Source organism: Melitaea cinxia, chromosome 29 (genome assembly GCF_905220565.1).
Source record: "Melitaea cinxia chromosome 29, ilMelCinx1.1, whole genome shotgun sequence".
Classification (NCBI taxonomy): Eukaryota; Metazoa; Arthropoda; class Insecta; order Lepidoptera; family Nymphalidae; genus Melitaea; species Melitaea cinxia.
In genome coordinates, this window is record NC_059422.1 from 8,872,938 (window position 1) to 8,897,257 (window position 24,320).

The window sequence follows — 24,320 nt, forward strand, 5'->3', positions numbered from 1 at the left end:
TGATCCTATATCGGAAAATTCAAAATTTATTTAAACAAGACTATTATTTATTTAAAAGTTTTCAATATGCATTTTCAAAAGAACGCTATTTAATAAGTTTTTCTAACAAAAAATTATACAAGACAATTCTGAATTAATCAATATTTTAAAACTTTACTTATCAAGTATCAAACTGAGTCAATGCTAGGAATAATACTCGTACTGCTTTAGGGATACCAATTTTTTTTTAAATTTTACTTCTCATGTCAGACCATAATTTTTTTTGTTTACATATAACTCTAGATATATAATTAACTCTTACAAGTTATGTCATGTTATAAGTATGTCATGCGCCTGTGTACACTGTTGTTACGTCAGAGGTACTTTTACAAGTTTTTTGGGCGGTTTTTTCGGCTTCAGTCGGGCTTTTCTTACCTGTGTCAGCCGTATCCTTTCACACCTGTGGGCAAGTGTTTCTTCCATTAGATTATAGGCTGTATTAGATAAACCTATTTTATTTTCCTAGTTTTTGTGGTGTTTCACCCAAACTAGTAAGATAACATGAGTTAATTTCTCAAATGAACTTAAGTAACCGTAGCACGTGTAACACTCACACTCACTCGCTCACCCGCGCCACACTCGCTAGCACGTGTCGCACTCACACTCACTCACACTCGCCACACTCGCCCGCACGTGTCGCCCTCAGACTCACTCGCTCACCCGCGCCGCACTCGCCAGCACGTGTCGCACTCACACTCACTCACACACGCCGCACTCGCCAGCACGTGTCGCACTCACACTCACTCACACACGCCACACTCGCCCGCACGTGTCGCCCTCAGACTCACTCGCTCACCCGCGCCGCACTCGCCAGCACGTGTCGCACTCACACTCACTCACACACGCCGCACTCGCCAGCACGTGTCGCACTCACACTCACTCACACACGCCGCACTCGCCAGCACGTGTCGCACTCACACTCACTCACACACGCCGCACTCGCCAGCACGTGTCGCACTCACACTCACTCACACACGCCGCACTCGCCAGCACGTGTCGCACTCACACTCACTCACACACGCCACACTCGCCCGCACGTGTCGTCCTCAGACTCACTCGCTCACCCGCGCCGCACTCGCCAGCACGTGTCGCACTCACACTCACTCACACACGCCGCACTCGCCAGCACGTGTCGCACTCACACTCACTCACACACGCCACACTCGCCAGCACGTGTCGCACTCACACTCACTCAGCCGCGCCGCACTCGCCAGCACGTGTCGCACTCACACTCACTCACACACGCCACACTCGCCAGCACGTGTCGCACTCACACTCACTCACACACGCCACACTCGCCCGCACGTGTCACACTCATACTCACTCACACACGCCACACTCGCCAGCACGTGTCGCACTCACACTCACTCACACACGCCGCACTCGCCAGCACGTGTCGCACTCATACTCACTCACACACGCCACACTCGCCCGCACTATCCCGCTATACCTGTCGACGCGGCGCGGCCGCCGCAGCTCTTGCGCCACGTGGCGCATGCGCGGCGGCGGCACGCGGTGCGCGGTGAGGTGCGCGTGCGCGGCGCACGGGTCGTTGCCCGCCGCGCTGTACGAGAAGCCCGGCTCGTCGCGCGGGACTATGCGCGGCTTGGCTCTGACCGCGCACATACCTGCGGCGAACGGTTTCATGGGGTATAGGACAGCTCCGGCTGGTGCGCTGTCTCGAACGTTTGTATGAGCGGTTCTAGCGTTTGGTGTTATCTAGGCGTGTGTGCTTGTGTGTTGTGTGTGCTTTAAGACACGTGAATCAATCCTACTCAGTTAAGAAAATTGTGTCTGATGGCCGTCACACGGACGTGCACATCGATCAATTAAATCTTAGTAAAAAAATGCTCATATCATTGTTACTATAATCGCTGACATTTGTAGACAGTACACAGACGTATGCTGTGTGGTTACGGCATCAAAGAATATAGCCACCCCCTCTCTTCCCGTGAGTGTCGTAAGAAGCGACTAAGGGATAACACAGTTCCGCTACTACCTTAGAACTTAAAAAGCCGACCGATGGCGGGATAACCATCCAACTGCCGACTTTGGAATACACAGGCCGAAGACGGGCAGCAGCATCTTCGGTGCGACAAAGCCAGCCCTGCGGTCACCAACCCGCCTGCCCAGCGTGGTGACTGTGGGCAACACACGTGAGTTCATGCCATTTTTGGCGTGAACTTGTGGAGGCCTATGCAGTAGTGGACTACGAAAGGCTGCTGTGATGATGATGACACAGACGTATGGTGTGTTCTAGACATTCGTGCTTATGTATCGTATTTCCGGACCACTAAGAAGTAAATCCTGGTAGTGGGAGGCAGTTGAGTTTGAAATATTTACATATAGTCGATGATAAAGATGTAAAAATATGACGCGCCGGTTGGCGCAACGGTTACAGCCATGGATTGTGCCTGTTGCGTTCGCGGTTGCGGGTTCGATCCCCGCACGTGACAAACATTTGTATTGGCCATACAGGTGTTTGCCGTGGTCTGGGTGTTTGTGCAGTCCTTGTGGATCTCCCCACGTGCCTCGGAGAGCACGTTAAGCCGTCGGTCCCTAAAAGGCCCGAAAGAGGCCTAGTAGTGGGATATTACAGGCTGAAGCCATGATAAAGTCGGTGATGGTGATAACACTCACCGGTGATGTAGATGTCCTCGAGGTGAAAGTACGCGGTCCGCAGAGCGGCTTCGTACAGCGCGGACGCGGCGGGGGCGGACAGCGCGTAGCCCGTGCCCGACAGGTAGCGCGGGTACACGCGCCCGCCGTACATGTAGCGGGGGGCGTACCTGTTGGGGCGTGTGTACTACAACCGGCTGCAAGATTGTTATGCAGACATCGTACCGCAACTATACCGAAATATTTCGAAACAGTGTCGATACGATACCGATATAGCGCCGAAACAGTGTCGCAATAATGTTAAAACTGTACCAAAACGGTGCAGAGGTTATACCAAAAAAATGTCGAAACAGTACCGAAAATGTATCGAAGTACTACCGAGACTGCACCGAACTGTGTTTACGGGTAGCTAAAAAATACACGTATTTATAATTTCATGAAGTTATCGACCGGATATTATAGCTTTAATTTTTTAAATCGCTGACCAATTAAAAAAATGCTAATTGTGCAAATCGATGAATGAAAGCAAAAGGCATATAGTTTCAAATAATTCAACTATCCTATTAAATAGTAATCGAATACCGTATTCTATGGACGTCTGCAGCACCAGAGGCATCACAAGCGTTGCCAACCCTACACCCCCCCCCAGGAGCTCTGGTTACCTTACTGTCTCCAGAACATAGTACTACTAGAAAGCAGTGTTATTTAACTGCGATCTTCTCCAGATTTTGAGCAGCAGCATTTTGCCTCTAATAATTGGCCACGCACTTTAAGCAACTGTTTAACGCAATCTTCTGTAAGAGTGCGGTACTTCCCCGGTTAAAAGACTTCAAATTTGGAGCAATATTCCCTGCTATGCCCTCAATCAGGCACATACCCATAACTTTCTCTAACGCTTAGGTGATAGACCATATTTACCACTTGTTCCCGACATCTTGTACTGGTTTTGCACCGCAGATGAGGTCCCCGATCAGTAGATACTCCTTCTCCTGGGGCGTGGTGGTATCGTGGACCTAGGAATTATATGTTTAGTATTAAAACGCAGTTCTAGAACACATAAGAAATAGCGATGGGTGGGTTTAGTAGTGGCTATGTAAAATTTGATGTTAGCTTCAAATGTTGGAAATTTGCTTTCTTGGAATACACGATTTAGACTATTTCGTTTCCACAACTTAACACGTTGAACCCCATGGGGGACACCAGTTGGGCCTCACTTGTTTAGTCCGGGGTCAGTCTAAAAGTCTTTATTTACAAAAAAATTATGATAAGTTTTTATTGCACTCCCATACCCATTCTTAAAAATCTTACTTATTTTTCCTTACACTATATGCCTTATTTTACTAAGTCATACGTTTTAAGTTGACTCTGGCTCGAGATTATGTGGTGTCCGCCGCGGCACCAACGGAACAATTGTGTGTCGACTACATGGTGTCCACCCCCCCCAAAGGCCCAAATAGAAAAACTAAAAAATCAAGCCAGCGTTTAACGTATTAAAAAAAGGCCTTCGAGGACTTTGAGGTGAGACCTTGTATAAATGCAGTATTCCATTATTTAAAAAAAATGCCTTTAAAATGTTTACTTATAGGTAAGAGATTTTCGACCCTGGTATCAACGGTAAAGTTGTCTCATAGCTAACATACCAGCCTACCTTGATAACACTATGTGTTCAAATCTCGTGTCGGCGTTTTCCACTATCCTGGTGAGAGGGTTTCGAAAAGCCTAGCCAAAACTCGTTGAGTGCATACAAATTACTCTAAAAACATGGACAATATTTCAAGTAAGTATTTCAGTAATAATTATATGTTTACCTTAGACCTGTTCCGCAGATTCTGAACAAGTTGCGGCACGTTCACGTACATGTCGTCGTCTGTCTTCAGGATGTAGCGCACTGGGGAGAGGTTGAGAATCAGTGCCTTGTTGTACAATCACATTTTAAAGTAGGCTATTTATGCCCGGTTGCTACATTCAGGTAACGATTCGTTTTGCTTTCGAATTGTTAATTTTAGAATACGTCTTGTTTGAAATATAACGGGCGGGTGAGAAAACAAACCGTTTTTCGAATATAGCAACCTTTTGTTTACTGTTTGCACAGTCAGTTACGTGGTTTTTATATGTATCAAAATGACTTTGAGGACATAATGTTGTAGCATATATTTTTAATAGCGCCTGGTTTCGTTCCTGCTGATGTATAATAAATGGCACGGTTGTGCATTGGCGTTGCTATTTGCTTTTACTGGGCGACTGATTTAATTTTGGAATACCCTCGTATTGTGTTGCGTCGCGGTTCGCCTTGGGGGGTGGTTGTGTCGCGACGCGCGGGGGGTTTGCTAGGGTATATAAGCCTCAGGGCGAGTGTTTGCGGGCCTCTTTGCTCTTTTCTCTTTTTGGGTTGGATTCTCTCGCCGTCTTGGGATCTGAGTGCGATTTGTTGTGGGTGAGTCATTGTAGTTTTTTATGGTATAAGCTTTGCTTTAGTGTAGTTGTTTTAGTGAGTTTTGAAAAAAAAAAAAAATAAGATTCTGTAGGAATTTTTTTACTCTCTCTCTTGTGTCTCGTGTTAGGAGTTGTGGGTGACTCTCTAACCCAACGAACAATTTTTTAACACGTAGCAATGTAGAAAAAAATAAAAAAATTAATAATTGTTCGCACTCAAAGGCGTCCAGTAGAATAAAATCCTGTGTTAGGATCTGGAAACACATACAAACATAAATGCACAGAGCACGACAGATATCAGTATGTCTCATACATACTTGCCATGTGCGGGGATCGAACCATAAAAAAACAAAGTCTAAAATTTTAAAACACATGATACAAAAATGAATTTCCCAGCTTTGCTCTTGAAGCCTAACACATTAAATAAATAATAATAAAATGGCAGCTAAAGAAGAGATAAACGACTAAATAGAATTAGTGATCGACTTAACTAACGCATTGGGTTCATTGTAATGTTAATTTCAAGTTTTTTATGCATAAATTAATAAATAAATAAAAATCATACTAGTTAGTATTCTCAAGCTCATCTTTCTCCACAATTTATTATAATTAAATATTAAAATATTCTCACCACTTTCGTTGCAATTATTGGTGACCCATTTAAGCATCATGATGGACTTCAGCGTCAAATTGTTGTACGAGTCTATGAACCCCTCCTGAATCACATCTCCATATTTCTCTACCTCTTCGTCAATCTTCTCCTGGATCTCCGTATCATTATCCTGCGATGGCAACCCCAATAAAAACACCAATTTAAAATCAACATCAGTGTTACTAGATTCGTGCTGCAAAATCTCATTTTTAGGAAAATCCTTCGACTTCTTTAAAAGAGTCAAGACTTTGTCCAAATCTGGGTTATCCTCGTATCCCTTTGGCGGAATTTTCATAATGTTAGTATCGTAATCATAATCCACGTTTAAGTCTTCTTCATCATTTAATTCCTTGTTCATATCGAACTCAGGTAACATATCTTCTTTTTCATCCTCGAACCTCTTCTCTGGCGTCACATTATCCACGTCAACCACGTTATTCTGCAAAGCTTTCGCCAGTTCCGGTAATAACTGGTTCAAACCGGTCATATCTCGTTTGTTCCTATCTAAATTTACACTTAAATTAACTTTGTGATCCTCGTACAGATCATAGGTATAGTTATAATTTTTATATTTCTCTCGAACGGTATTGAATATTTTTGCTGTTTGGAGGTAGTTGTCGTAGCTACCCCACGTCTCTCTGATAGCTAGGCGTTGGGCGAAGTTGCTCGTGGAAGAACAGACCACTATGAGAAGGAAGAGACTGTTTCTAGTTTTTCTGTTTGATTTCGGACATACGTCCTTTGGCTCGTGTATTGTGGTCACGTTGTCTGGCTGCACGTATATCTTTGTGTCTCTGTTCGTGTGGATCGACCATCCTGCTACCGCCACTGATAAAATTACAAAAAATAATTTGTTATTTCAAAGAACACAGGCAGTATATATTGGTATTTATGATAACTATAGCTAAAACAGTTGTTTTAAAATCACCGTTTCATTCGTCACCGCATCATAGAAAATCTTCTGGGCAAAATTTGCGATTTTAGAATTGAGACTTTGGTTGGAAGTTTAGCCGATATATCGTCTCATTTCACTCACTTCAGCCTAATACAGTCCAATGCTGGATATAGGCCTCCACAAGTTCGCGCCAAAAATGGTGGGAGCTCATGTGTTTTGCCCATAGTCACCACGCTGGGCAGGCGGGTTGGTGACCGCACGGCTAGCTTTGTCGCACCGAAGACGCTGCTGCCCGTCTTCAGCCTGTGTATTTCTAAGCCAGCAGTTGGATGGTTATCCCGCCATTTAAGTTTCAAGGTGGTAGTGGAACTGTGTTATCCCTTAGTCGTCTCTTACGACACCCACGGGAAGAGAGGGGGTGGCTATATTCCTACTGCCGCAATTACACAACATATATCGTCTAAAAGACTAAAAATGTTTATTATCAACAATTATAGTCAAAACGTAACGAATCGTGTCGTATAAGAAGAAAATCAGAAAATGAGTATTATCTAGCATTAACTACTAGTAAAGGTACTACTGCCTATATTGAATGCTGTGACGAAATGAATTAGGCTTAGGTTAGTAATATCATTATATTTTTATCTGAAAACTGATTTCAGACTTTTCTGTTTCGACTCCTCTGCATCATCAGATTAATTATAACATTTTGACTGCCTTAATCGGTTAGGTTGCAGTAGTAAATGATGTTCTAGGTAAGGGTAACCGTGCTCCTACTCCCCATCTAATTTCTGCTCAACGAGAAGAGATACCAAACGTAAACAAAGCCCAGCATTTTTTCGTAGCGAAGACGGAACAAACAAAATATAGTCTATCTCTTTCTATCTTGTTTGTTTGCTATCCGCTGCGCGTCTCTTTGCAAGGTCGAACGCTACTTTAAATGGCTTTGAAAACATTCGGATCGCGACGGCCCTTTGGTTTTGTATTATTTATTTTTATTTCATTCCATGTCCTGAAGCGCTCGGGGTTATTTTTATATTTTGATAACTATTATTCAAGGAGTATCCAATCTTATAGAAATAATTATAAATAATTAATTATATTTAATTAAGTAATTATCAAAATATAAATATATTTCCATTTTAAAAATTTGTGTAAGTAAAAAAAAAGGTTACAAAGCCCTGCATAGTTGAATGATCTCGCATTTGTATTGTTTACGTTTGGTAGGTATCTCGGCTCGTTGAACGCAATAAATATCATTTATTAATTTGGAACAGTAATAACCTTAACCAATCAGATTAAAACAGCAATCGATACAACAGGTAAAGGTGACCGTGCTCCAAGCTTACCTTTAGGCAGCTGGTCGTTGGCTCTGTTGTACACGGGTATGTAGAGCAGAACGCAGAACAGGATCATGGCCGTGCTGAACAGAGAGCACTTGGCAAGCGCCGTCACCGCCCAGCGACGTTCGCGCTCGAAGCGGAGCTCCCTAGGTAGGTAGCGACGTTTATCGTACCTGATATCAGAAAACATCTTCTATTAAGCCCTTCTATTGCTATGGGCGTAGTCAGAATTTTTCAAGGGTGGATTTTGTAAGTGTGGGCAAAACGAATAAATGTAAAAAAGTAGTCTAGACTTTCATGTATCGTTACTATCCAAACTACTTCAATAATAGCTTCCAGATATTAACCTTAAATTTTCTTAATAAAATCCAAAATATTATATCGCGTTTAGGTGGGGCAAATGCCTCATCTTGTCCCACTATGGGTCACTCCATCCTGGTTGCTATATACGATTATTAGACTCCCAATTAGTTGCGTTCAAAATTGAACGGTTTGTGAGAAAGGAAATTGTTTTTTGAGTCTAGAAACTTGCCGCTTGTCGTATCTAGAACGTACCATCACAAATAACACTTTTGAATCAGTTTTTTTAGATAACTATTCGTTTTACAAACGGCTATTTATTTTCGAAATCGAACGGTTCATAAAACGAGTCGTTTTTCAATATAGGAACAGCGCTATTGGTAATCATAAATTGGATACATTTCAAGAAGGTTCGAGACGAGGTGGCCATTGTTAGACAAGAAGGTAGGTGAGTTTGATATTATTTTCACGTCAAAGTATAAATCTAAAGTAATGTTTTGTAAACAAAATAAATAGAGAAATAAGAGATAGTGCTTTTGTCATGGGGCCTTACAGTGTTTCTTCACATGGTAACAACATCGAGCGTTCCTCATTTACCTGTTCGTAAGAAAAACGCATAGTTCTTTAAATATAGGAACCGGGCCTAAGATTATGTAATCAGCGATGGGCAAGTTGGAAGATGTCCAGAGAGAGCGGACACACACATGTCCTGAAGCGTCAAATGGTTGACTTGCCGTGTCGTCTAATCTTGTTTTTTGTTTTTATTTGCTTGAACTAAATAATAATTGTTTTCAGGCAAACGAAAAAAAATCGACTTCAATTATATCGATAATTGTGTTTGCTCGCAAACGAAAAAAAAAAACCGACTTCAATTACATCGACGAGTAGTACAACGTAGATCGACGAAAAAATAGTAAAGTAACTGCGCGTTATCAAAGATTACTCAAAAAGTAGTTATCAGATCTCAATAAAATTTATATGTGACCACATGACAAACACCAGCTTTTGATTAAATTAAAAATTATTAAAATCGGTACACCCAGTAAAAAGTTATTGCGGATTTTCAAGAAGTTCCCTCGATTTCTCTGGGATCCCATCATCAGAGCCTGGTTTCCTTATCATGGTACCAAACCAGGGATATCCCCTTTCCAACAAAAAAAGAATTATCAAAATCGGTACACCCAGTAAAAAGTTATTGCGATTTTCAAGAATTTGCATTAATTTCTCTGTGATCCCATCATCAGATCCTGGTTTCCTTATCATGGTACTAAACTCGGGATATTTCCTTTCCAACAAAAAAAGAATTATCAAAATCGGTATATCCAGTAGAAAGTTATGTGGTATAATACAACGTAGGTCGACGAAAACAGCGTCAAGTAAAAACGCATTATTAGATATAGCTCGAAAAGTAGTTGTTAGATCTCAAATAAATTTAAATGGGACCAATTGGCACACACCATCTTTCGATTAAAAGAAAATTTGTCGAAATCACTCCACCCAGTCAAAAGTTCTGATGTAACATACATAAAAAAAAATACAGTCGAATTGAGAACCTCCTCCTTTTTTGGAAGTCGGTTAACAAGTAATACAACGTAGGTAGACGAAAAAAATAGTCAAGTAAATACGCATTATCAAAGATTACTCCAAAAGTTGTAATCAGATCTCGATGAAATTTAAATGTTGCCACATGATAAACATCGGCTTTCGATTAACTTAAAAATAATCAAAATCCGTACACCCAGTAAAAAGTTATGCAGATTTTAGAAAGTTTCCCTCCAGGTACCACACCAGGGATATCCCCTTTCCAACAAAAAAAGAATTATCAAAATCGATTCATAAACGACGAAGTTATTCCCGAACATACATCTACACATATAATAATAAAATGGTAGTAAAGTCAAAACTGTGCATTGAATATTTTTTTAAAAGAATACTTGGGGTGTGATCTACAATCGATACCGAAGCCAAAAATATAGTTTTTAGAATTTTTGTCTGTTTGTCTGTATGTATGCCCGGGATAAACTCAAAAAGTACTGCATGGATTTATTTCAAATTTGGCACGAATATTATTAAGAAGTCGGGTTAACATATAGGCTACAAATTATCACGCTATCACCTACGGGGAACGAGCAGTGAACCTTTATTTCTTCACAACGTGTAATCTAACGACGCATATTTGAATGTTGTTATTATGTTAATAACCATGCTATAAGCTAACTTCACACTATAAATAAAGACATTCTGTAGTATATTTAGTATCAGCATTGCACCCGTGCGAAGTCGGGGCGGGTCGCTAGTTAATATATATATATATATATATATATATATATATATATATATATATATATATATATATATGTGAACATACATAAATATATATGTATATCTATACTAATATTATAAAGAGGTAAAGTTTATAACTTTGTTTGTATGTAGGGGGTAATCTTCGCAAATACTGATCTGATCATGAAAATTCTTTCACTAACAGAAAGCTACACTATTTAGGAGTGACATAGGCTATATTTGATTGTAATTGAACAAAAAAATTCAGTAAATAAGAGAAAGATTAAAATATAATATCAAAATGGTAAATAAACTAGCGCCATCTATCGCCACTTAGAAAACAATTTATTAGTGTTTCGACGTTATTAATTTAGTCTTATTTTAGTCTATCCACGACGTTTTCTCGATTTTTGATAGATGGCGTTGGAGCAATATATTATTTATTTAAGTGCTATAAAATTTGTTCTTTAAAGTATGTTATTTGGTTCTGTAATTTAAAATAATAAATACACGATATTATTACGATTTTATTCATCGCTCTAGGCGCCCGCTGCCGTAACTCGTAAGCCGCTGTTGGCCAATACAAATGTTTGTCATGTGCGGGGATCGAACCCGCAACCGCTAGCGCAACAGGTAAAATCCATGCAACCTTTGCGCCAACGCGACGTCTATTTTCATCCAGTGTCGAATTGGAATACTGCTTTGACTATGCTTGCTTTATCATTGTTAATTAGAAATATTAATAAAATCTTTTAAAAGAAAATGTACGCTATGTCGGATATCATTTATCAGTAAACGATGAAAAAGGCACTAATTTATGTTAGCATCAAATCGTAATGCAAGCTCTGAGAAGACAAACAAAAAAAGCAATAAAAATAACAATAAAATGAATAAAAATTTAAAAAATATTTACATGACTGACAAGGTGTGCAATTTATTTATTCATCCTAAATTCATTAATTACTATATCGAATAACGTATGTTTACAATGACATCTCTTTTGTCTAAAACAATGGCGATATAAAAAAAAAATTATGGTTTATCATCATTACAGCCTATACAGTCCACTGTTGAACATAGGCCTCCACAACTTTACGCCAAAAATAACGTGAACTCATGTGTTTTGCCCATAGTCACCACGCTGGGCAGGCGGGTTGGTGACGGCAGGGCTGGCTTTGTCGCACCGAAGACGCTGCTACCCATCTTCGGCCTGTATATTTCAAAGCCAGTCGTTGGATGGTTATCCCGCCACCGGTCGGCTTTTTAAGTTCCCATGTGGTAGCGGAACTGTGTTATCCCTTAGTCGCCTCTTACGACACCCACGGGAAGAGAGGGGGTGACTATATTCTTTAGTACCGTAGCCACACAGTAATATTATGGTTTATCTTTGCATGCATAACAATTGCATACAACTATACCTAATGCAATAATTAAAATTAAAAATATTAAAAAAAATGTAAATCTAAGTTGGCAAACCAGCGTACGGCTCACCTTATAGCAAGGAATTAACGTCGCTTATGACTTGCAACACCAGAAGCATCGCAAGCGCGTTTCCGACCCTACCCCCAATCCCCCCCCCCCTGGAATTCTGTTCACCTTACTCACCACAGAAACGCAGCAGTGCTGCACTGAAAGCAGTATTATTTAGCTTTGATATTCGTTAAGGTCGAGGTACTTCCCCAGTTGAACTGCTCCAGATTTCGAGCAGGATATTTCCTGCTGTGCCCCACCTCAGTAATTAGTAAAAGAGTAATCTTTTGATATCTTTAACGTACACTAATATTTGCATTTTGTAGTAGTTTTTGTCACATTAAAATACAGGATGTACTACCGATAAACGAACGGCGAACTAGCGATATCACTAATGTTCCATTGACGTTAAAAACTTTGTCTGTTTAAGATTGTGAAATATGTCAAAAATAACGAAGATAACCAATAACACAGCCTGGATGGTTTCAACTTCTTTAACATTCCAAAAGTGACGGCGTTACGCGGATAATAATTCAAATTAAAATTATCGTTTTTTTAATGTATTTTAATGTAATGTAAACTAAATTACAAGTGAAGCTAACACCGATTCGGAATGTATATTCTGCAGCGTTGGCGCAACGATCACAGCCATAGATTGTGCATATTGCGCTGGCGGTTGCGGGATCGATCCCCACACAGACAAACATTTGCATTGGGTTGGCAATCCTGGGCTTCTGGGTCTCCCCACCGTGCCTCGGAGAGCACGTTAAGCCGTCGGTCCCGGTTGTTATCATGTACACCTGATAACGATCGTTACTCATAGTAAGGAATATATCCGCCAAACCGCATTGGAGCAGCGTGGTGAATTAAGCTCTGATCCTTCTCCTACATGGGGAAAGAGGCCGATGCCCAGCAGTGGGATGTTACAGGCTGAAGCGATGCGAAGCGATTCTGAAGAGAAGAATCTGCAAGTAACTCCGTTACTGCTTTAAAAACTGTCTTTTGTTATTTTTATATATATATTTTCTGTATTATATGTCTTATGTTAAGATCTGTTTCGTTATATGAGATTGGCGCTAAAATGATAAAATGGATGAAAAATAAGTCTGCCGCTGAGACCCCGTCATACAAATCAAATCAAAATAGCTTTATTCAAATTGGCTTCAAAAGCACCTTCAAATCGTCATTTTACATACATACATACATATAATCACGCCTCTTTCCCGTAAGGGTAGGTAGAGACCACTTCTTTCCCCTTGCTACGATCCTTACATACTTCTTTTGCTTCGTCCACTTTCATTATTCCCTTCATACATGCTCTTCGGTTTAGGGTACTCTTGACCTGGCCTTTTTTTCAAGACGTCCCTTATTTGGTCTCGGAACGTCCGCCTAGGTCTACCCCTTCCAACCCCTCCATTCACATTCGTCTTATACACTTTTTTCGTCAATCGTTCTTCACTCATTCTCTCGACATGACCAAACCAAACCATCCAAACCAAGTCATTTTACAAATTAGGATTTTAATTATTGACAAAAGTGAAGCTACCCCCGATTCGGAACGTAGATTCTTTCTTTAAGAAAAATCAGTAATAACCTTCGCAGTTACTCTTTTTAACCGACTTCCAAAAAAGGAGGAGGTTCTCAATTCAACTGTATTTTTTTTAAATGTATGTTACGTCAAAACTTTTGACTGGGTGGAGCGATTTCGACAAATTTTCTTTTGATCGAAAGGTGGTGTGTGTCATTTGGTCCCATTTCAATTTATTTGAGATCTAACAACTACTTTTCGAGTTATATCTAATAATGCGTTTTTACTTGACGCTTTTTTCATCGACCTACGTTGTATTATACTGCATAACTTTCTACTGGATGTACCGATTTTGATAATTCTTTTTTTGTTGGAAAGGAAACCAAGATCTGATGATGGGATCCCAGAGAAATCGAAGGAAACTCTCGAAAATCCGCATAACTTTTTACTGGGTGTACCGATTTTGATAATTTTTAATTTAATCGAAAGCTGATGTTTATCATGTGGTCACATATAAATTTTATCGAGATCTGATAACTACTTTTTGAGTAATCTTTGATAACGCGTAGTTACTTGACTATTTTTTCGTCGATCTACGTTGTGTTACTCGTCGATGTAATTGAAGTCGGTTTTTTTTCGTTTGCGAGCAAACACAGTTACAAAAAAAAAACTGAGTTTCAATTAATTAGAGTCGAAAACCCGCTGACAGACAAACGGAACTTGATAAATATCCCGTTTGATATGATATATCACTTAGTGTTACCTGTTCGAGTGAATGGGGCTCTCATCGCTGTCCCTCTCCGAGTAGCTGTCGTCATCCCATTGCTGGTGGACATCGCGGGCCATGTAGCGATGCTGGAACAAGCAACATTAATACCGGTCAATAATTTCCAAATCAATCAATCAATATCTTCATTCAAATCTTCAAAAGCATTTTTAAAATTTAATTTTACACATTTCATTTTACTAACGAGCTATAGTTAATGTTCAGGCTACTACAGATTCGGAAAGTGGATTCAATCAGCTGGAAAGTAAGTTACTCTTAAATTCTTTAATCTATAAAAATAAATAAAATTGGAACATCTGTTTGTAATATTAAAATAACCGCTTTTCACTAAATGCATATGGATGTCTACACGGTACATATACCAAAATAACATTTTTTAACAATTTTTATCTGTAAGTCTGTATGTCTATATGTCTGTTTGTTCCGGCAAATCTCTGAAAAGCGGGGGTTTTTGACGGGAGTTTCACTGACAGATAGCTGATGTAAAAACGAGTAGCTTGGCTACTTTTATTTTAGAAATTTATTTATTTTATAACTCTACAAACTGAACAATAACTTTTATGTTAAATTTCATGCGGACGAAGTCGCGGGCACAGCTCAATCCTTGTAGCACATCAATCAAACTTAGTTCTATTTAAGACTACGATTTCACTATCGACGGCAGTTCCTGACATAAACGGCATTATTGTAATACGTTATGTTTGCGATAATCGCTTATCGAACTCTCGATATAATTCGCGATAATTCCCAGTCTCATGAGCTCGGTTATCTGAGAGATTGACAGCAGCCCGACTGGGGAATTACCTCGACCTTAAGAATAATCTATACATATAATAAAATGGTAGGAAAGTCAAAACTGTACATTGAATATTTTTTTAAAAGAATACTTGGGGTGTGATTTACAATCGATACCGAAATATGGTTTTTAGAATTTTTGTCTGTATGTATGTCCGGGATAAACTCAAAAAGTACTGCATGGATTTACTTCAAATTTGGCACGTATATTATTAAGAAGTCGGGTCAACATATAGGCTACATATTATCACGCTATCACCTACGGGGAACGAGCAGTGAACCTTTATTTCCTCAACGCATTCTGTAACAACGCGTAATCTAACGATGCATATTTGAATGTTATTATGTTAATAACCATGCTATAAGCTAGCTTCAAACTTTAAATAAAGACATTCTGTGGTATACTTAGTATCAGCATTGCACCCGTGCGAAGCCGGGGCGGGTCGCTAGTAATAATATATATTCTTTATTGTACACCAAGCAGTGGCGTATATTAGGATTCAACGCTCCGGGCCATTTTGATTTGTCGCCCTATAAATTAAGGGAAAACGGTATAAACAGCGTATGGATTGGGGATGTGTTAATATATAATCGATTATTTTCGATGAAAATTTTCTGCTGACCATTTTATTTTACGCCATCCATTCCATGATTCCATAAAACCATCATACACGACATAGGCCTCCACAAGTTCGCGCCAAAAATGCGTGAACTCATGTGTGTTGCCCATAGTCACCACGCTGGGCAGGCGGGTTGGTGACCGCAGGGCTGACTTTGTCGCACCTTAGACGCTGCTGCCCGTCTTCGGCCTGTGTATTTCAAAGCCAGCATTTGGATGGTTATTTCGCCATCGGTCGGCTTTTTTTTTCCTTTGGTAAATGAGCTATCCAAAACAAAAAGAATTTACAATACGAACCAATAGTTCCAGAGATTAGCGCATTTAAAAAAACAAACAAATAAACTTTTCAGCTTTATAATATCAGTATAGATTCAAATAAACGTAATGGCGCCAAAATTTTACAAACGCAGTGAGATACCTTCACTGCCTTGTACTCAAGCACGGCAGAATTGTTTCACGACACCGAACCAGATCAATCACAGCTAGATGGCACAAAATTGCTAACAGTCAGTCAAACTGAAACAGGCCTATTAAGCGCACGAGTGATCAGGGCCGCGTGTCCAGTCGGGAAACAGCTAAATCATTTACATCCTACATACCTATTCATTGTTTAACCTACGCTGTGGGTGATAACGTGGTGGGGAGAGTGAGAAGTATTGTTTGTCGCTCTTCCCGGCACTTTTTCCTAAGCTACTATCATTAAAGGTTGCCTGGACGAGATCGCTATAAGCGATATTGCCGTCTTTGCACGCCTATTTGTTTTGTATTTAATGTTTCTAAATTGTCTGTTTTTTTTTTTTGAGTAAGTACTAATTTTTTGTTTTGGTGTAATTTTGTGTTTAATTTAATCTGTCGACTATTTTAATTAATATCATTAATATGATTACTCATTGTATCATTGATTGGCACCTATTTCTGACATTTTTATGACATAATAAATGCTTTTTATTGGTGGTTTTTGTATATGTATAACTAGCGACCCGCCCCGGCTTCGCACGGGTGCAATGCTGATACTAAATATACTACAGAACGTCTTTATTTATAGTGTGAAGCTAGCTTCTAGCATGGTTATTACTAAAATTATAACAACAACATTCAAATATGCGTCGTTAGATTACGCGTTGTTACAGAGTGCATTGAAGAAATAAAGGTCACTGCTCGTTCCCCGTAGGTGATAGCGTGATAATATGTAGCCTATATGTTGACCCGATTCCTTAATAATATTCGTGCCAAATTTGAAGTAAATCCATGCAGTATTTTTTGAGTTTATCCCGGACATACATACAGACAAACAGACAAAAATTCTAAAATATTTTTGGCTCCGTGTCGATTGTAGATCACACCCCAAGTATTCTTTAAAAAATATATTCAATGTACAGTTTTGACTTTTTTACCATTTTATTATATGTATAGATAATATCTCTTCTTCAGTCTTCAGTTCTATATTTCAACATGTGTAAAATCCGATCGCCTCTCGGCTGAGAGTTTGGCGAATTCGTAAGTCAGAACTAAATAAGTTACTTTTTTTAATTAATTATATAAAAAAAAAAATATTCATAAAATATTACCTATTGAGACAACACCAAATCATCGAGCTTTGACTTGTTTACTCACCTCGGGAACACAACACTACTTGAAAATCCTCAGACCTGAGATTCTTTCAATTTCAAGCAAGACATTTCCTGCTATGCCCTCATTAATGTACAAGTTTGTTTATTTATTTAGGTATGTACCTACACGACAGAATACATATGAAACATTATATTCTATCATTCATCAGTTCATCAACATCATCACTTCAGCCTATCTCAGTCCTCTGCTGGACATAGGCCTCCACAAGTTCGCGTCAAAAATGGCGTGAACTCATGTGTTTTGCCACGCTGGGCAGGCGGGTTGGTGACCGCAGGGTTGGCCTTGTCGCATCGAAAACGCTGCTGCCCACCTTTGATCTGAATATTTCAAAGCCAGCAGTTGGATGGTTATCCCGCCATGGATCGACTTTTTAAGTTCAAAGGTGTGAAACTGTGTTATCCCCCGCCACCGGAAGTTCCATAGTGTGAAACTGTGTTATCCCTTAGTCGTCTCTTACGACACCCACGGGAAGAGAGGGGGTGGTTATATTCTTTACTGTCGTAACCACATAGCAGAATTGAATCATTATTAATTATCTAATATGTGTCCCATTACGGAGTACACAACACTCTACAATATATTAATGTCACGAAGCAAGTATTATTCAAATTATTACATCACATATATACATATATTTAAAAACAGTACAACGAAATTCAAAAGTGAATGTCCTAGTAATTAAAAACATTTTATATCTGTATTACCAAATTATTTTACATACAAGTAACATTACACGTAAAGTCGCGAGAGGCGACACGCACTACTGACAACACAGATCTAATGACAAAACTGTAACAACTTTTATGCTGTTGTTTTTTTTTGGTCGGCAAGCAATCGTAAGGCTGAATGATGGCCTACTATAGGCCTTTTTTAGTAGAGGCCCGTAATTTTTGAAAAAATTGATATTCGGGCCAAAAGCACAGAATGATGGAAAATAATAAGACTTGATGGTACAAGTATGGAATTTTGATGTGCTTTATTATTATAATAAAACTAGCTGATCCCGCAAACGTTTCTTTGCCATATATGTTATTAACCCGCTTAATCCCCCCCCCCCCCCCCCTTATAACTTAGGGGAATGAAAAATAGATGTTGGCCGATTCTCAGACCTACCCGATATGCCCACAAAATTTTATTAAAATCGGTCGAGCCGTTTCGGAGGAGTTCAATGTTTAACACCATGACACGAGAATTTTATATATTAGAAAGATTGACAGTTTCGAAAATTTGAAAACTCCAGCGGGCCGCACAAAATCTGTATTCGATCCGCGGGCCGCGGGTTGTTCACCCCTGATCTAGTTTATCATAAAGAGTAACGATAAACTCGTAACAGACGACATCATTTACTACAATATAATTACAATAACAGATTAGCCCAATACATACGGGTTTAAAGGACATTTTATTTAGAAAAGTTTATTTAGCAGTACAGGAACTAGTGCTACTAAATGAAAAATTATTTCTGTGTTGGATGGCCCATTTACCGACGAAGGCTAGAGGCGCTTTTTCTTCAAATTAATGCGCGTAAAATCACGAGGAACAGCTAGTAAAATATAACATAAAACAAATATTCATACAAGTAACTTTATAAGACATATTTACATATTCAATTAATACGGGTCTAACTCTGTACCTAGCACGCGAAAACAGGCCTTATTTAGTGTAGGTTAAGGATCGTTACCGTGCGTTAAGCAGCCTCTTATGAAATTAAATTAGGTATTCGCGTTGCATTGTTGCATATTATATATATATATATATATATATGTTCAATGTATATATATATATATATATATATATATATATGGTCGAATTGAGTAACCTCCTCCTTTTTTGAAGTCGGTTAAAAAGCCAAACAATATGAGTGTACATACATTTCGAAGCTTTATATTTAGGTATTATAGATTTGCAAAGGTTATTGGAAAGGACAATCCAGAAAGGAGGTGCTTTTGGCGCGGCGGCTCAAGGTGAATTATTGTAAGAATATTTTATTTCATATTTTATGTAGATATTTGATACAACAACGACGACCTCCATTATTTTTTTCATTGGGATTGTAATAATAATAATATAATAATATTCTTTATTGTATACCATTAAAAGATACAAACAAAAGTAGTACAATTAGAGGAAGAAGTACAAAGGCGGTCTTATCGCTAGAAGAGCGATTTCTTCCAAACGACCTTTGGGTACAGGACAGGGCATAGAAAAGCGGTTAGGAAGTGTACAAATAATTGTTATAATAAATTAGAATAAATTGCAATAAAAATTATAAGTATATACATACTTAGATACTTAATTTCAGGATAGCGAGGCACTAACTGGTAAACTAATGTGTAGATCTCGGTACAGAATATAATCGTGGCAATGTTAGTAGCGGCGTAATGCGCGTGTAAGTCAAACTGTAAGACAAATGAAAAAAAAATACAGTCAAGGCATTAGTATCAAAGAGAGAGTTTTAAATATCGTCAATGTACAGAAGCAGGACCTGTAACTTTTTTATATTTAGATTTTATAATAGGTACTTTCTCCAAGGACGGTCAAACAAAAGACGGTTGACTTACGACGCATAACTTACTATGGACATGTCTGACTTACTATGACGCATCTGACATACTATCAAGATTTGATAAGTAGGTACATATAGGTACATATAGTGTGTGTTCTTAAAGTAATCTCAAAAATTATCATATCTAAGCAAACATATTTTAACCGATTTCAATATTTTAACCGATTTCAAAAAAGGAGGAGATTGTTAAATTCGACTGTACTTTTTAACCGACTTCCAAAAAAGGAGGATGTTCTCAATTCGACTGTATTATGTTACTTCAGAACTTTTGACTGGGTGAAGCGATTTTGACAAATTTTCTTTTAATCGAAAGGTGGTGTATGTCATTCGGTCCAATTTAAATTTATTTAAGATCTAACAACTGGACTGCATAGGTTGTAATGTATGTATGTAATGTAAGATCTAACAACTATTTTTCGAGTTGTATCTCATCATTATCATTACAGCCTATACAGTCCACTGCTGGACATAGGCCTCCACAAGTTTACGCCAAAAATAACGTGAACTCACTTGTTTTGCCCATAGTCACCACGTTGGGCAGGTGGGTTGGTGAGTTATATCTAATAATGCGTTTTTACTTGACGCTTTTTTCGTCGACCTATGTTGTATTATGCCGCATAACTTTCTACTGGATGTACCGATTTTGATAATTCTTTTTTTGTTGGAAAGGGGATATCTCTAGTTTAGTACCATGATAAGGAAATCAGGATCTGATGATGGGATCCCAGGGAAATCAAGGGAAGCTCTCGGAATTCCGCATAACTTTTTACTGGGTGTACCGATTTTGATAATTTTCAATTTAATCGAAAGCTGATGTTTATCATGTGGTCAAATTTAAATTTCATCGAGATCTGATAACAACTTTTTGAGTAATCTTTGATAACGCGTAGTTACTTGCCTATTTTTTCGTCGATCTACGTTGTATTACTCGTCGATATAATTGAAGTCGGTTTTTTTTCGTTTGCGAGCAAACACAATTATTTTTATCGATTGTAATTTTTTTGTCGATGTAAATTTAAATCAGTTTTCGAAGTTATTGCTCCTTTTGGCGTGTTAAAGAAAATGTTTAGAGTAAACATTTACGATTCGCACGCACACTGTCACAAAACACCGACACCCTGAGGTTAGCTAGCTAATTAAGTGTAACTTCTTACGTACATACATACATTGTTTCACGACAAACGCAATTATAAAATACTTATTTTTTTTTATACAACTAGGTCGGCAAACAAGCGCACGGCTCACCTGATGGTAAGCGTTTACCGTAGCTTAAAGACGCCTGCAGAAATATCGCAAGCGCGTTGCCGACCCTATCCCAAAATTCCCCCAGGAGCTCTGGTCACCTTACTCACCAACAAGAAAACAATACTGCTTGAAAACAGTATTATTAAGCTATGGTTCTGTAAGGTCGAGGTACTATCCCAGTCGGGCTGCTCCATATTTTGAGCAGGAAATTTCTCATTGTGCCCTACCTCAGTTAAAACTAACAATATTTTGACACTTGCCAGCTCTACTAAGGTAACAAAAACAAAAAATACATTTTTTGAATATCATATCAAAAATTGACCGCTCCAGCGGGATCGAACCCGCGTCTTCGACATACCGTGTCCGTGCGGTCAATTTTTGATATGATATTCAAAAAATGTTTAGAATTCCTAATTGTGGGTAACACAAAAATAAAAATCGTACATATTACAAAAAATACAGTCGAATTGAGAAGCTCCTCCGTTTTTGAAGTCAGTTAACAAACATTTATATAAACAATCTCGCCTAGCTAATAATAGTTGCATTAATCATTATCATAACAAGCAAAGTGAGCCGCGATGCGTTCAAACAAAGTGGATTAAAACACAGAACAATACGAAAGGCGCTGTTGAGTAACAAACTGGCTTCACAGCATTAAATAAATAAGCCTCATATGACGTCATATGTTTAGAATTGTTTTGGTAACAGTAGCTTTGCCATATGGCTTCACCTGCTTTAAGAAAAAATTTAAAAAAAAATACACACTCAACAGGGCCCAGTGGTATTTTCTCCTGTGTTGGGGTCCAGAAACACAGACAATCCACAAGCATAAACGCCCAGATCACGGCAAACATTTGTATGGCCAATACAAATGTTTGTCATGTGCAGGGAACAGACTCGCAACCAGCACAACAGCCACCAACGGTGCGCCACAGTGCTGTACCCTTGAGCCAACACATCGTTGATTTAACCAAGTGAGACTCATTTGAACGACTGACTCTGCATCCTGCTTTCCCAGACAGAACAACAGGATAAGTACCACTGCTCTATAAATTGTATGTTTTGATAAATTTGTATCTACAAAATTTTGTCTTAAAGATTTATGTGTATATGACAAATATTTAAAAATATAGCTTCACTGTCTCACAATGGCACAAAGATTACACACACATTTTATGTTGTTTACTAGTAACGAGCTGTAAGTGAATAATTTTACGGTTGTTTGTGATGTAATCAGCTCAAATATTAACGGAAGCTGTAATTGATTACTGATTATGAGTCACATGAATAAATATTGTTTCGACAAAAGTCTAAGAAAATCACTGTGTGTATTAATGTTGTATTGATGTGTGTGTGTATTAATTTGAGCTGTTCGTGTGTTTGTGATTTTAGGTTATGAATTTGGTTATGAATTTATTTTTGTTTTTTTGTGTGTACTGTGGCTTCTCACACGTTAATTTGAGGAGAAAAATTGCCTATAGCCTTCCTCAATAAATGGGACTATGAAACGCAAAATAAATTTTTTATATCAAACGAATAGTTCCTGAGATTAGCGCGTTTAAACAAACAAACTTTTTAGCCTTTTAATATTAATAGATATCTTTTTTTTATTTTGTTTTTATACTTATACTAGTTGACCATGCGAAGGTTGCTATGCTTTTATTTTTGGTTTCTGAAGATCGTGACATGATCAAATGCATAATTTACGATTCTATAAAGGACATACAGACAAACATTCATTTTTATATTTTATATAGAATATTAGTAGCTGTGCTTTGCAGTTTTTTCAATCATTCAATCCCATGAGAATGTTGGAACGAAAAGTAGGCTATGTCTATGCCTATTACTTTCTCTTTCCAACAATCTACGTACAAGTTTCATGACAATGACTTCAGTAGTTTTTGAGTAAAAGAGTAACAAACATCCTACCATCCTCACAAACTTTTGCATCAATATAATTAATAGAATAAAATAGAAATATAAAATATTGTTTGAGTATTTATATTGCCTAGTGATAAAATTCTATTTTTTTTTTATCATATTTAATCAAAATTTAAGTTAAACAAGAATCCAGTACCTATTAGCTTAAAAAATTAAAAGATGTCTTCAATCAAAAATATTATTTTGTAACAAACTCAAAACAAAAATACCATGGAACATTCTACAATATAACTAATTATGACATCTAGCGTCTATTTAATATTTAATAATAACGACGTAATATTTGAGCGCAATTCTAAATATAAAGAGAACGAGGCAGATCACCGCTAAAATAATATGCTAATGAATAGATACTACGAAAATGTGTCAATGGTTTGTCGCGTTCAAAAAAAGACCCATTATTCTCCAAAGCTAAGCCATCTCTTCGTGAACTCTGAGAAAAAGTCAAGGACAACGAGATGTATGGAAAAATAACGAATACATACGTTTATCCGGTTGCTTACACAACTATTGACGAAACCGACGAGTGAAACATTGCATAAAACACATTTAAGATGTAAAAATCTTCTCAAACACCTTTATTTACACGATATTTGACACAATCGACGATAATTTCATCCTTTCTCGCGGCACCGTAACATATAACTTATACTTTAAAACTTATATACGTAAACACGTATAATAATTTAAAGAATACTTACGTTTATCTGGCTGGATTAAAAAAATATAATAACGCACTAGTTTAACTTGTACTTAATTCATAACTTTTGTATATGATTTTGATTATAAACTTAAAATATTGAGAAATATTTACAAGAAAACTGACAACAGCCACAAACCGATGATCGAATTTTTGACTGCAGGAAGACGATATTAGATTTTAGGGCTGCCCACTGCGGCCATTTTAGGGCTACCATATTTCCTCACTTTAAAGTTTTTGTGTAATCAGTGTGTTAATTACTTTCTTCATAAGCAGTAATTGATTAAGTGGCATCTTTATATGATAAAACTCGCGTGATTTAAAAATTAAATATTTCAAGATCAATATTAAAAAAGTTTTAAGAGTTTTAAAAACTTAAATGGAACGCAATAATAGGGTAAGTTACTCATTATGGTAACATCAATAACACTCCTTTTCTAAAACGTAATGTTTGAAGTATACTCAATATGAAC

At 38.2% G+C, this 24,320-nt stretch overlaps 1 protein-coding gene across 1 annotated transcript; it reads right to left on the reverse strand.

Moving 5' to 3' along the window:
• Positions 1-121: 121 nt before the first annotated feature.
• LOC123667946 lies at positions 122-24,036 on the reverse strand. The gene is made up of 9 exons (XM_045601774.1): positions 23,987-24,036; positions 14,326-14,417; positions 7,988-8,154; positions 5,723-6,571; positions 4,467-4,546; positions 3,577-3,671; positions 2,680-2,828; positions 1,490-1,667; positions 122-439 (listed from the first exon to the last, which is right to left on the reverse strand). Exons 2-9 carry the CDS (start codon positions 14,406-14,408, stop codon positions 349-351), a joined length of 1,692 nt encoding a protein of 563 aa, XP_045457730.1. The 5' UTR covers positions 14,409-14,417; positions 23,987-24,036; the 3' UTR covers positions 122-348.
• Positions 24,037-24,320: the final 284 nt, after the last annotated feature.